Source organism: Capricornis sumatraensis, chromosome 2 (assembly GCF_032405125.1).
Source record: "Capricornis sumatraensis isolate serow.1 chromosome 2, serow.2, whole genome shotgun sequence".
NCBI classification, from domain to species: Eukaryota; Metazoa; Chordata; class Mammalia; order Artiodactyla; family Bovidae; genus Capricornis; species Capricornis sumatraensis.
Genome location: NC_091070.1, coordinates 127,010,409 through 127,025,522, shown reverse-complemented (window position 1 = coordinate 127,025,522; position 15,114 = coordinate 127,010,409). Strand labels below are relative to the sequence as shown.

The following is a 15,114-nucleotide window of genomic DNA, read 5'->3' as shown; positions in this document are numbered from 1 at the left end:
AGATTTAAATAAAAGCCTGAAGAATAGCATTGAGAAACACTGAACAAGGACTTCCGAGTTTTTCCTCTGGCTTTAAAAATGAAGCATGAAATAATGGATAATGGGCTCCCTGAAAAACTGAAAGCTAGGAATTTCTATTGTGATTTCAGAAATTGAATTGTTGCTTTAGTTAAATAACTAAATTTGTGTTTCAGAGTTAATATATCATCAGGTACTATGAAACTGATATGATTGGTTTAAAATTTATCCTAGTTTATTAATCTGTCATATTTTTATATAATAAGGAATTGAACTTACTATGAAATTGACCTTTCATTTTATCTCAGTAACTAAGTGAAGATTCCATCAACTAAGTCAAAAGGACATTGAAGCAGAGATCGTTTTGTGGTGATTTAACTTAGTACATAATGCATCTGAATTCAGTGACCTGAGTTAGAAATGGAAGTTAAAGTATATTGTAGAATATCAAATACATACTTAAAATATAGCTGAAATTAATATGACATAGAGGAACAGAATGGATATTAAGTGTTTGTACTAGGACCCATGATAATAGTACTTGTTATGCAAATTTTGACCACAAATCAAATACTGGATCTAAAATAGTAGGATTTCATGCAACAAACACATTAAAATATGGTCTTTTATGGTTATTATAATTAATCATTCATTCTATTAAACATGAAGCACATATTTTGTGCTGAGCATTATGCTGGATTCTTATGGGTTAAAGTGTGAACAGATGTCTTCCTTGCCTTTGAAAAATTCATAGAATACCAGCGTTATGAAAGAATTCCTCATATTACTGTACAGTTCTGACTTTCACATTTCATAATGATATTGCCAGTGCTGATTTGAAACACTGATACTATGAAAAGAACGTTTGAACTAGGTTGAAAGTCCCATGTTCCACTGTTTATTATCTGAGTCTTAGGCAAATCATTTAACCTTCCTAAGCCTCAGTTGCTCCATCTGCAAAATATTGCGATAATAATATCCAACCTGTCTTCTACAGAATGTTTTGAGTTTAAATACGATTTTTGAAAATGCAGTCTATGGTTGTTGCTGTCGTGCTTGTTCTGATGTCATTTTCATATTGCCGGTCAATGAACCTGTGGCTCTCTTTCCCATGGTATGCCCCAAAAGATTACTATTTGATTAGTATCCTGTATTTTCAAGTCTTTCACGGTTTTTACTTATCTTTAATCTCCAGCTTAGGTCTTTTAATTAAAAAGTACAGTCCTAGTTTTGCTTACTTCCCGCCAGGTTATTACATCTTCTGCTGTATTTTCTTATAGCTGTGCTATAATTTTTGGCTACCTTGTTTAAAAATATATCCACTTCTTAGTAGTTATTTGAGTTAATTTCATGCAGTAATTACTGCCTTGGGATTTCACTTCAGTTTGTTGGAATTAGAATTAACATTATTTCAAAATCTGGTATTCTTCATACATTCCACTTACTGACAAACATGGCCTACTGCTTCATATTTAGCTAGGTTTGTAGGAAACACTGCTGAATCTTCATGAAACAGAGCAGTAATTTAGTGTTATGTGCTAGGTTGCTTCAGTTGTGTCTGACTCTTTGTGAACCCATGGACTGTAATCCACCAGGCTGCTCTGTCCTTGTGAATTCTTCAGGCAAAAATACTGGAGTGGGTTGCCATGCCCTCCTCCAGGGGATCTTCCTGACCCAGGGATCGAACCCATGTCCTGTATGTCTCCTGCATTGGCCAGTGGGTTCTTTACCACTAGTGCCACCTGGGAAGACATTATATCTACATGGGAAGCTAGATTGATACATTGTTTTAGTTTATTCATACCTCAGGTATGAAAAGTGAAAGTGTTGGTCACTCAGTGATGTCCAACTCTTTGCAACCCCATAAACTATAAGCCTGCTGATTCCACTGTCCATAGGATTTTCCAGGCAAGAATACTGGAGTGAGTTGCAAATTCCTTCTCCAGAGAACTTCCTGACCTAGGGATTGAACTCGGGTTCCCTGCATTGCAGGCAGATTCTTTACCATCTGAGCCACCAGGGAAGCACATATTCTGAGGTATAATGCAAAATAAATGCCAAACCAGATCTTAAGACTTCCAGAATATAGTACTTTCTCTATCTGGGTTTCTAGATTAAAAAGACAGACAACTGCTGGACATTAAAAAAATGACCATTATATAACTTAATTACTTCACATTGGAATTAGATAAAACCTTCCTTAGACTATGTGCTGTCACGTCTCGGGGTGGGGGGGAATTTAATCTGTTTAGATATAACACATCCAATGGACAACATCCATTGAACATGGAGAAATGGACATATTTTAAGAGTTTTTACAGCTATTGTTTCCTTAAGAGAAGTTGATGGGAAAGGATACAGGAAAATAGTTTAAATTCTTCTCTTGCTATTAGACCTTTCAAACTGTAGTAAGATTGCATGTCCAAGAATATTCTTTGTGCTTTTTCAGTTCACTTCAGTCGTTCAGTCATGTCCGACTCTTTGCGACCCCATGGACTGCAGCACGCCAGACTTCCCTGTCCCTCACCAACTCCTGGAGTTTACTCAGACTCAAGTCCTTTGAGTCAGTGATGCCATCCAACCATCTCATCCTCTTTGTCATGTGTTTTTTAGCTTTTGTTAAATATCCTTTGTTGACTTAAATTTTTCCATCTCTTCAGATTCTACCTGCCTTGAAGGACACATATGAATATTTCCCATGACTTTACAAACCTGTGCCTGCTTTAAAATTATCTCTTACTGTCTTACAACTGACTTTTTATTTCAACTGATATTTTACTTTCATTTTTAAAATTTGTGCATATCTCTTTCCTTCACCTTCATTATATGATTTTTGCATCCTCTAGAGTTCTTTTTACTCAAGCACTGAATTATTTATGATTTTGACTCAATTTTTACTTGTTGGATTAATTATTTTCCTTTTAGAAATGATGTATCAATTGTAAGTGGGAAATTTTAGGTAAGGAATAGAAATTAAGTAGAGGTAGAATGTTATGAAATTATTTTTTACAACATTGCTTAAGCAAAAGAGCACCTGAGAAGTAATGCCCTCAGAAACATCAAAGCAATGATTTGGCAAAAATAATGGATATGGTATGTGTATTAGACTTATATGTTTTTACTCACCAACTCCTCATGAATGAAGTTATGAATGATTAATCAGTGAAATAAAAATTTTAGTAAGAAGTCTAAAATATTAGTTCCACACAGCCAATGTCTACTTTAATTCAAGTGATCATTATGATTATGGGATTATTATCTAATTTAAAGTTAGCCTTAAAAGGTTAACATTTGAAAACTCCATACAATCACTTAACAGTCCTGGTCTTTGAGAAAAGGAAAACATGAAACCCAGAATAAATGACTTTTCTTCCTATTTATTGGATTACTCTCATTTCGGTGCCTATGATGTTTGTTTGACTTTTCTTATTTTAAAAACATTTTTAAATGACAAACAATATTTGATTGTATGCCAGATCTTGTCAGTAAGCTGAGTAGAAGTTTTCTTACAATCTATTGATAATTTCTTGGTTAGTCCTTACCTTACATCCCATTGAGGAGGTGGTCAGAACTATATGAGCACACATAAGGTTTTGCATGCAATTTCAGAGGCTTCTCAGACACAACATTATCTCCCTCTTCGAAAGCCTACCATGGAGTTATGTCCTCAGGTTAAAAACGCCTGCTTAGGCTCTACTTTAGTTCTCCAAGACTTAGCAATAATAACTTGATTTTTAGGTCTCTTCTGGATCATGGTTTGCTTTTAATAGAGCTACCATCACTACATTGTTTTTTGGTTTTGTGTTTTTTCTTCAGTGTGGGCAGTGATATGAAATGCTTTATTTTAATTATGATTATTTGGAGTTTATGATGTCACCCTTACAATGCTAAAATTTGGCCATTGCAAATGTCATGCTAACAACTGTGGCATGCTTTTGTTTTGGCATGGTTCTTATGCTACCTTTTCTGAGAAAATATAAAAGTATCTAGCATTTCTTGAAAGAAGTGAGAGACCTTGAAATTATTTGGCATGGATACAAACTATTAAAAAGAAAGAAAGGTGAGAGCTGAGAGTGGTAATTGTGTGTGACTCCAACATCCCAGTGGAGGTTGATATTTATATTGCCCTGGTTTAGAGTGCTGGGTGTGATTAGAAAGAGGTTTTTCAAAAGTCTTTCATGTAGTACTATATTCCAGCCTGAATGGAAATCATATCATTTAAGGTATTTTATGTAATGTTATATATGTGTAATAGCCATATTTCTTTTTTCTTTAACTGTAGTTGATTTACAGTATTGTTAGTTTCAGGTATTTATTCAGACTGATAAATGGGCAGTTTACTGATGAAATTCTTAGTGGTTGGCGATTTGAACCTCTTCCTAGCTGTATATACAGAGGTTATAGAAGAGAGATGATTTTTAAAACTAGCTTAAGTTTTAAGATGTATTGCTTCTTAACGTACTATGGTATACTTTAAAAGATTATAATCTGCAACTAAATCTAACTCAAAATCTGAGCTCTGAAATGTTTTTTTACATCCATGTGTTATGTTAAAAAGACTTAAATTGTCTTGACTTTCTAAAAAGTAATTTTGCACAATACAGTCATTTATCTGTTTCATTTGATTTTGGACCAAAACAGAAATGTAATGTGCTTACGTCTAGCCTTACATTTGTTTCTAAAGAATTACTAGACTCTTGTCACTTTAGTTAGATGTAGCAGTATGTTGATATATATTATTTATGAAAAATATTTCATGTCAGAATAATAGAAATATTTATAAGAAAATGTGGAGCTTTTAAAGTCACTGATTTTACAAAACAGCAACAATAAAACAGCTCTAAAATTACTTCATACTGTATTCTTTCAAGGGAGGAAACATCTCTGGCAAACCCAACAAAAATGGTTTATTGTGCTCATTTATTTCTTCTGTCATGTTACAGCATTAAAGCTTGGTCCTGAATCATTCAAGTTTGATGGTGCAGTAGAAGCTGTGGCAGTCCGGCAGGCTGAAAAGTATTACATCCTCCGTCCAGAAGTCATTGAAACCTATTGGTACCTGTGGCGATTCACTCACGATCCAAGATACCGGGAGTGGGGCTGGGAAGCAGCACTGGTAAATAAGCCAGTATTTCATTTTATGTGCAAGACTGTTAAATTAAGCCTCTTACAGTGCCATGTGTCCTCATCCATGTTACTTCATGTTTAGAATCATTTAAATGGCAGTTTTTCACTATGATTATAAAATTTCTATACTTGACTATTAATGATTAACCTCTAGAGTAAAGTAAAATCATTGTAAAATTGCCCAGATTCACAGCTTAGGTAGATTAACCCCCATTCACTTCAGTTTGTGTTCAGAGTAATTCCTTAGTGGCACTGTAAGGATTATTGAATTGTTAAAATTTTTCTACACTGAAAGATAAAGCCAACACACACACCTACTCTCTATCTCTCCATATATGTGTGTGTGTTGTGTGCATGCTCAGTCATGTCTGACCACAACCCTGTGGACTGTAGCCCCCTAGGCTCCTCTGTCCATGGGATTTTCCAGGCAAGAACACTGGAATGGGTTGCCATTTCCTACTTCAGAGGATCTTTCTGACCTAGGGATCAGACCCACCACCTCTCTTGTGTCTCCTGCATTGGCATGCAGATTCTCTACCACTGTGCCACCGGGGTGTGTTTATTCACGCACATATATTGGAAATGAGGAATTTTTAATGGTTAGTAAGTAAAGTAAGCAAATGGTTTACTTATAAAACGCTAACCTTTCAGAGAATTCCCTTGTCATCAGTACCTGGGAGAAAGAAAAATCAATAAGATTTTTCATGAAAGTATAGCTTATCACTGGAAGTGAGGAAGTGTTTTATTCTCTGAGATACTAATTATGATAAATAGTACTAATTACAATGGATAGTCGTATTCAAATTATTTACCTTAAACTTGGAGTCCAGATAGAACCAAAGACATTCTAGGTGAGATAGATAGTGTTAATAAATTGTGCAGACAAGAATGTGTAAGATGTATTTTAGATCAGAATATAGCCCAATTTATGTAAAAAGAAGGTTTCACGGGTCAACTAGACAAACAAAAGTTTGGAGCCATTATGTAGATACTTTTGCATGTCAGGTCAAGGCATGAATGCTTTACTCAGTGTTCAGACATCATACACACACACTTTTCTCATGTACTATGCAAGTGTTTCTCATTTGCAAAGTAGGGGTAGAAGGTCCTTTGCCTAGCTCACAATCTCTCTGATCTTTTTCTTCTCCGTCTCTTACCCACTAAAACTCCTTATCTTTAAGAGTCCATCCTGGGACTTCTAAAGGTTTTTGAAAGGGGAAGGAACTGTTGAAGACTTTTTAGTGGGGAGTAACACAACAAAAGGATCTGATTGTAATCTGCAAGTTGGTGGGTTTTGGAGACCATTGCAATAATGTAGAAATGATGTGATAAAGACTTGAACTAAGGTGAGGACATTTATGTGTCATTTGCCATTCAGACGTAGATGTTCTTTATGGAGTTTAAGAGACTTACTAACAGAAGCAAGGTGATTACAAATACAGAGCAGGAACAGACAAAGCATTTATTGTTGCTGCTTTTCTCTGCCTGGGTCCAAAATTGGGAACACAGCTGTTAGGGGAACTTTGTGCAGGAGGGTCCTGCCGCAGTTGAGAAAGAGACACAGTGTTGGCACAGTGGTTCGAGAATAGGACACACACACACTTCTGTTGTGTAGTAACGGCTTACTAGTGCTGAGGTAAACCAATATATAGGAGAAGTGAGTGAGTGTTAGTTGCTCAGTTGTGTCTGACTGTTTGCAACCCCATGGACTATAGCCCACCAGGCTCCTCTGTCCATGGGATTCTCCAGGCAAGAATACTGGAGTAGATTGCCATTCCGTTCTCCAGTATAGGGGAAAGAGGTAAGGTAATCCCGCAATGAATATGACTTGAATGTCCCCTAACATTTAATGCTTCTTATTTAGAGGAATTATATAAAAATGAATAGTTTAAATGTTAATTAGCTCTTCTTCAGAAAGGAGGAAGACCACATAAGAAAAGTAGCAAGGCTAGAAACAGTAAGCCACAGCAAAATGATGAGTTAAATAACCATACCTTCATTCCGTTTCTCTGGGTTTGGTGGAGTAGAGAAAGAAAAGAACCATATGTGCTTTCAGCTTTCTCTGTATGGCTTAATTGTAAAGTGTAATACACCTACAAAAGCAGAATGTTTGATAGTTTTGAGTTAACAGGGTTTTGAATAGATTCTGTTTAATTCAGAATATTTTATTCAGATATGTTCAAAGATGAAGACAAATTAAGAATATGAACTCCCCTTTGGGCAGTAGAACATAGTAGTTAATAATAATGTGGAGCAAACTACTCTTTGCCTCAGTTTTCCCATCTGAATAGTAAAGCTATTAAGATAGCCTCATAGGGTTGTTAGAAATTTAATTGTTAATAGGTTTAAAGCTCTTAAGCCTTCAGCATGTAGTAAATTCTTAATGATTGTTAGCTGTCAATATTTGTGATTATTCTTGTAATAGGTGTGAGGGGGGGCTCTTCCTGCCAGTTTATACCAACTATAATGCTTAATTCATAGGATTATGATAATACACTGTCTGGCATATAGTATGTTTACAGTAAATATCATATTGCTGTTGCTGTGGAGAGCTCCTTCAGTAATACACTTTTTAGTATGATTTGGATTGTTGTTTATCCTTGGAAGTGATAAAATTGCATTTAAAATTTTTAATTCAAACTGACTTCCCTCTTGATTTGTCAGAATTAATGAGGTTTTATTGTACCAGACAGATCTCTGACTCAGTGTGAACAGACTAAATTTGACTCCTAATTTAGGAAAATATAAAATGTCTTAAAAAGATTTAAGAGTTTTGGAGAGAGAGACATACATCAAACAGGATGCTTCAGTTAATTTTTCTAGTGCAAGGCTATTTCCATTTGATTTAAAAAGTCTTATTCTGAAACTGTACAATTCTCATAGAGATTCTCTGAACTTTTCACTATAGTTCCTTAACTTGTCCTTCAAAACTTGAAATTCTGTGGAACTGACTCTTGTCTGATCTCTTTCACAGGCTATTGAAAAGTATTGCCGAGTCAGTGGCGGATTTTCTGGGGTGAAGGATGTGTACTCCTCTACTCCTACGCATGATGATGTACAGCAGAGCTTCTTTCTTGCTGAAACATTAAAGTAAGTAGATGCTGTAAAATTTTTTTAAACTGTAGGCTGGTTTTGCTATGTGGTCAGTATATGATCAATTGTGACTATGTTTTATTCCAGTAAATTTTATTCCAAGTATATAGTGAAGTCTTATATAGTTGAGTCTTCAATTTTTAGTTTCATCTTATGGAAGAATGACTTAGACTCTTACTTTGTCAGGTAAGAGTACCTTTATTTTGTCTTTAGCCCTTTACTATGCATTAACATTGTCTTAACAAATTTACTGTTAAAAAAGAAATGCATAAAATCAAGACCAACTGACTATGGTGTGTCTGTTTTCACTGGTATCATAATCTCTGGGGCAGAAATTATTTTGCATATGTGTGCCTGTGTATCTTGCTTGTGTGCCTTTTCACCCTGTCTATCTTAAAATTCAGTATTTGAATATAATGGCAGAATTCTTGGAAAGCCAAATAAGAATACATCAATACTCTTAAATAGTCAAGGCTATGGAAAAAGATTTATGTACATGAATGTTTATTGAATGTTTATAAAAAGTTACTGTTGGGTTAGTATTAGTTGGAAAGTTAAATAAGTTATTGCACATCCACAATGGATATTACAGACTCTTCACAGTATAATATTAAGTAGGCTATTAAGTGCATATATACATATACATATGTAGATGAATATCAATATGTATTTCAACAACATCAAAATGTATACTGTGATGTACCTTAATTGGTATTATTCTTTTAGATCCTTTTCTGGTTTTACTTTTGTTATCAGGTAAAAATAAATTAAACTGCTTATTTCCCTGCCTCAAATTCAGTTGCTGTCTTTATGCCTAGAATCAAAAGAAATTTTTTGAGCTGCAAAAAATTGAGAGATCCAGCAAACACCATTGCAGTCCATTCCTCCTCTCTACATATGGACATTCCCAATGCTACAGATCTCTTAACAACATAAAGAAAAGTATGTCATAAGGTGTTTTGTTAATCTCATTAGATGATAAAGCATATCACTGCCTTATAAGGCTAACATTACATTGTTCAGAAGCTTCTATTATTAATATTAGAAGCACATTCATGTTTTTAATTTTATTTTTTTTAACACCAAAACATTTTATATTGGGGTATAGCTGATTAACAATGTTGTGATAGTTTTAGGTGAACAGCAAAGGGACTCAGCCATACATAATATGTATCCGTTCTCCCCTGAACCTACCATCCAGGCTGGCACATAACATTGAGCAGAGTCCATGTGCTATATAGTAGGTTTTTGTTGGTTATCCATTTTAAATGTAGCAATGTGTACATGACCTTCCTGAAGTCCTTAGCTATCGCTCCACCCCACCCCTCACCCCCAACCCGCTGGCAACTATGAATTTGTTTTCTAAATCTGAGAGTCTTTTCCTATTTTGTAAGTAAGTTCATTTGTATCATTTCTTCTTAGATCCCAGATATAAAGGATGTCATATGATATTTCTCCTTCTCTCTTACTTACTTCACACAATATGACTCTCTAGGTCCACGCATGTTGCTGCAAATGACCTTATTTCATTCTTTTTAGTGGCTGAGTAATATTCCATTGTCTGTATGTACTACATCTTTATCCATTCCTCTGTTGCTGGACATTGAGGTTGTTTCCATGTCTTGGCTATTGTAAACAGTGCTGCAGGAACCTTGAAGTGCTTGTATCTTTTGGGGCCATGTTTTTTTCTGGATGTATGCCCAGGAATGGGATTGCAGGGTCATATGGTAGTTTTGTTTTTAGTTTTTTAAGGAACCTCTGTACTGTTCTCTATAGTGGGTGTACCAATTTACATTCCCACCAGCAGTGCGGGAGAGCTCCCATCTCTCCACACTCTCTCCAACATTTGTTGTTTGTGGATTTTTTGATGATAGCCATTCTGACTGGTGTGAGATGATATCTCATTGTAGTTTTGATTTGCATTTCGCTAATAACTAGCAATGTTGAACATCTTTTCATGTGCCTCTTGGCTGTATGTCCTCTTTAGAGAAATGTCTATTCAGGTCTTCTACCCATTTTTTGAGTGGGTTTCTTGTTGTGATGCTATTAAATGTAATAAGTTGTTCGTAAATTTTGGAGACTAATCCCTTATCAGTCATATCATTTGCAAATATTTTCTCCCAGTCAGTCTGTGGGTTGTCTTTTCATTTTGTTTATTGTTTCTTTTGCTGTACAAATTTTTGAGTTTAAATAGACCCCATTTGTTTATTTTTGCTTTAATTTCCATTATTCTGGGAGATGGATTAAAAAAGATGTTGCTGTGATATATATTGGAGAGTGTTCTGCCTATGTTTTCCTCAGAGTTTTATAGTGTCTGGTCTAACATTTAGGTCTTTAATCCATTTTGAGCTTCTTTTTGTGTTTGGAGTTAAGGAATGATCTAATTTCTTTTTTTTTTTTTTTACATGTGGCTGTCCACTTTTCCCAGCACCCTTTGTTGAAGAGACTGTCTTTCCAACATTGTATCATCTTGCCTCCTTTGTCATAGATTAATTGACTGTGGGTGCATGTCCTTATTTCTGGATTTTCTATCCTATTCCATTGATCTATATTTCTGGTTTTATGTGGTACCATACTGTTTTGATGACTGTAGCTTTATAGTATAGTCTGAAGTCAGGGAACCTGATCCCTCCAGCTCCATTTTTCTTTTTCAAGATTACTTTGACTCTTCAGGGTCTTTCATGTCTCCATACAAATTTTGAGACTTTTTTTTTGTTGTTCTAGTTCTGTGAAAAAAGCCACTGGTAATTTAATAAGGGTTTCATTGAATCTCAGATTGCCTTGGGTAGTATAGTCATTTTGACAGTATTGATTCTTCCAAAACACGAACATGGTATACCTTTCAATCTGTTTATATCTCCTTTGATTTCTTTCATCAGCATCTTATGGTTTTCAGAGTACAGGTCTTTTGTCTCCTTAGGTAGGTTTATTCCTAGATATTTTATTCTTTGTGATGCAAAGAATGATGGTAAATGGAATTGCTTCTTGAATTTCTCTCTCTGATCTTTCATTGTTAATGTATAGAAATGCAGCAGATTTCTGTGTATCAATTTTGTAACCTGGAACTTTACCAGATTCATTGCTAAGCTCTGATAATTCATTCCAGAGCTCTGAGCTCTGATGGTAGTTTTCTGATAACATCCTTTGGATCTTCTGTGTATAGTATCATGTCATCTGTGAATAGTGACAGTTAACTTTTCCAATTTGAATTCTCTTTACTAGAAGCATGTTTCTTATATTGAGTTAAAAATCTGCTTCACTGTGAGTTCTATTCTATGTTCCATGCTTTACCGTTTGGAAATATGGAGTCTTCTACATGGATGTTAACTAAAAATATTTGCATACATTAGGCTAAAGATGACAAGTTTCTGAATTATTTGTTTCTGATAACATTTTGGTTGGTTTCTCTGGAGAATGATTCCATGGTTTCCTAGACTGAACACTGTATAAGATGTGAATAAACCAGTGCAGAGTACTAGTCAGTAAGTTGCTCATTATACCTTCATTAGTGCAAGATACTATTATATTCTTTCTTAAAAAACCATTTATTTATTTAAACTTTTTATTTTGTATTGGAGTATAGCTGATTGACAATGTTCTGACAGTTTCAGGTAGACAGCAAAGGGACTCAGCCATACTTACACATGAAAGATAGTATTGTATTCTGTTTTATGATAGCCATGATAATATATCTTGAAATTTTGCTGTAGGTCTTTTTTCTTTTAAATATGAACTAAGATAATTATTTTTTCTCTTACATTGGTATGATTAGCTTTTCTGAAATTTAATTACCTTTTCCCTTCCTTCATCATTAAATTTTATTTTGGTAGATTTAACATATTCTAATTAATTGAAAATTTTTTGAACCCTTGAGTTTTTCTTTTAGTGTATTATCTATTCCAGCTTTGTGTCATGCACAGATTTAATAGGTATGTCTTTTCTGTATATACCCGTTAATCAAACATTAAAGACATCTAACCATGTATTCTTAACCAGTTCATATTTATCTTTTTTTCCCAACTTTTTTTCTTAATAGTTGTGTGACTTTGGACAAGTTACTTCATATCTCTACCTCAGTTTCATCATCTGTAAAAGAGGAATGAATAATCATATCACCTAAAAGGGTTGTTATGAGGATTAATACAGCACAGCCCTTAGAGTTATACCTGGCACAAAATACAAGGTGGAAGGTATAAAGTGGCTATAGAACAGTGTGGCTAGGAGCTGGGGAAAGAAAGGCAGATGTGAAGCAAAGGAGAATGAGGACAAGCTGGAGAACTCACAAGGACAAGCGATCCCACATCTGTCTCACTTCCTCCAGTGTTGATAAGCAGGTGACTTGCAGAAGTACTTGGCACCTTCTGCCATGGGGCTATACAAGCCTGTCTTGGAAATTGGAGAAATTGATGAGGAACTCCAGTAGGAACTGTAGAAACTGCAGGTCTTGCAGCTGCCCCACACCTCCAAGGTGAGCCAGGTAATCACTGACAATATGCATAACTTTAACAGCATGTGGCAACCCTGCACTGTCCCTGAGAGCATAATGGCTCATGCTTTTTCTTCCTCCACATCATATGTATGTTTTTTGTAGCAAACCCTAACTCAGAATTGTACAGAGAAAGTAATTCTGACAAATATAGTTCCATCTTAGCTATGCTGACAAAGTATGATCACCACATGAGACAAATCTTGTAGATAATGAAAAATATAACCTACTTAATATCATATAGTATACAATATTTGTATATAAAATAGATCATTTTAAAAGTGTATTATAAAGCTGTGCTAATTGAAAAGGTTTAGAAGTCATGTAAGAATAAACAGTGGAACAGGATAGATTTCAAAAATAAGTCCACTTATATGTGGAAATGTCATCTTTGAAAAAAGGCAGTTCAGATCATTAAGGAAAAGTTAAATAATTTAATAAATGAAGTTAGAAAAATTATCCATTAGAAAAAAAACTGGATTCCTGTAAATACTAAAACTGAAATTATATAAAACATAGCTTTAGATATTAAAAATGAAGTAAAATTCTAAAACAACTCAAAGTTTTTTTTTACTCCCCAGCTGTTGGGATGAAGATGGCAGGACACACAACCCAGAAACCATGGAAGAAAAGGTTTAAATTTTTAACTGCAGAAAAATAAACATCTGCAAGGGTTGCGGGGGGGAATGGTGGGGAAGAACATCAGACAAAGTAAAAGACAGTTGATACACTGTCTTTTACAGTGTAAATATATTTGCAATACTTTTGCTTGCCAATGGGTAAATTTTCTTATAAGGAAAAACTTAAGGCAGTTCACTGGAAAACAGATGGGAAATACCATAAATACATGAAAAATACATATTTGACCCACTCATAAAGAAATGAAATGAATAATTAAATACCATGTTTCCCTATCAGTTACGTAAGATTTTAAAAGTTTGCATTCTGGTGTTAATAAGAATGTATGGATCTAGTCACTTAAAAGCACTGGAAGTGACAGTGTACATTGTTTGTTGTGGGTGGGGAAATCTTTTACAAAGAACGTGTCGAACTATTAACAGCATATTATTTTTGCCTCAGTAATCCTACTTCTAGACATTATCCTACAGGTATACTTGCACAAGTGAGAAAGATGGACAAAAAAGTTTGTTCCTTATTTCTGTGTTTTTTATATTCCTTCCTATTTTACTGAATGATTAAGATTGAGTGAGTTCTGCATGTACCTTTTTAGTCACATCTGCTACTACACCACTTTCCCCCTATATTTATTTGATCCATACCTGCCTACTGTATGTTTTCTGTTTCATACTATTTAATTCATTTTGTTATATCCGCATACTATTTTTATGCTTTAGAGATATCTGTATTAAAAACAATTAACATGAGTCTTGATTTCTTAGGAGCTACACAAGGCAGAGGAAATAGATGTTTATCTGACTAATTTTAATGTGACAAGTGCTATGCTGTTCATTCTGTACCTTTCAACAAACATTTGTTGAGTGTGTGTGTCTTTATTCTTGCTTTCACTTGTGCATGAAATTTATCATTTATTTTTTATATCCCTTACAAAATTCTATTACTTTTTCAAGGTCTAGCTCAAATATCACCGTCTCTGGGAGTCCTCTCCAAAACTAAGACAGAATTGAGCCATCTTTATGTATACTTATAGTACTTCCTTTGTTTTGATAGTCTGCAAATATTAATATCATCACTGCTTCATGTTTGGGATAGAGTGTACATACACTCCACAAACGTTTGTTGAACTGTACAGAATGAAGAGCATAGCACTTGTCACATTAAAATTAGTCAGATAAACATCTGTTTTCTTTGTCTTGTGTAGCTCCTCAGTAATCAAGGCTAATATGGTTGTTTAATACAGATATTTTTAAAGTATAAAAATAGTCTGTTGTTGTTGTTTTTCAGTCACCAAGTCATCTCTGACTCTCTGTGAGCCCATGGACTGAAGCACACCAGGCTTCCCTGTCCCTAGCCATCTCCTGGAGTCTGCTCGCCTCATGTCCATTGATTAGTGATGCCATCAAACCATCTTATCCTCTGTCACCCCCTTCTCCTCCTACCCTCAATCTTTTCCAGAATCAGGGTTTTTTCCAGTGAGTTGACTCTTCACATCAGCTGGGCAAAGTATATTGGAGCTTCAGCTTTAGCATCAGTCCTTCCAATGAATATTCAGGGTTGATTTCTTTTAGGATTGATTGGTTCGAACTCCGTATTGTCCAAGGGATTCTCAAGCGTCTTCTCCAGGACCAAGGTCGAAAGCATCACTTTTTTGGTGCTCAGCCTTCTTTATGGTCCTTCTCTCACATATGTACATGACTACTGGAAAAACCATAGCTTTGAGTTGACAGACCTTTGTCAACAAGATGATGTCT

General features: G+C 35.0%; 1 protein-coding gene across 1 annotated transcript in view; it reads left to right on the top strand.

Moving 5' to 3' along the window:
* Positions 1-15,114, top strand: part of MAN1A2 (mannosidase alpha class 1A member 2) — a 151,218-nt gene that overhangs the window by 121,247 nt on the left and 14,857 nt on the right. The window contains exons 11-12 of the mRNA XM_068965043.1: positions 4,962-5,134; positions 8,120-8,235. Of these exons, the coding sequence (XP_068821144.1) occupies positions 4,962-5,134; positions 8,120-8,235 (289 nt within the window). The remainder of the gene's footprint in view (positions 1-4,961; positions 5,135-8,119; positions 8,236-15,114) is intronic.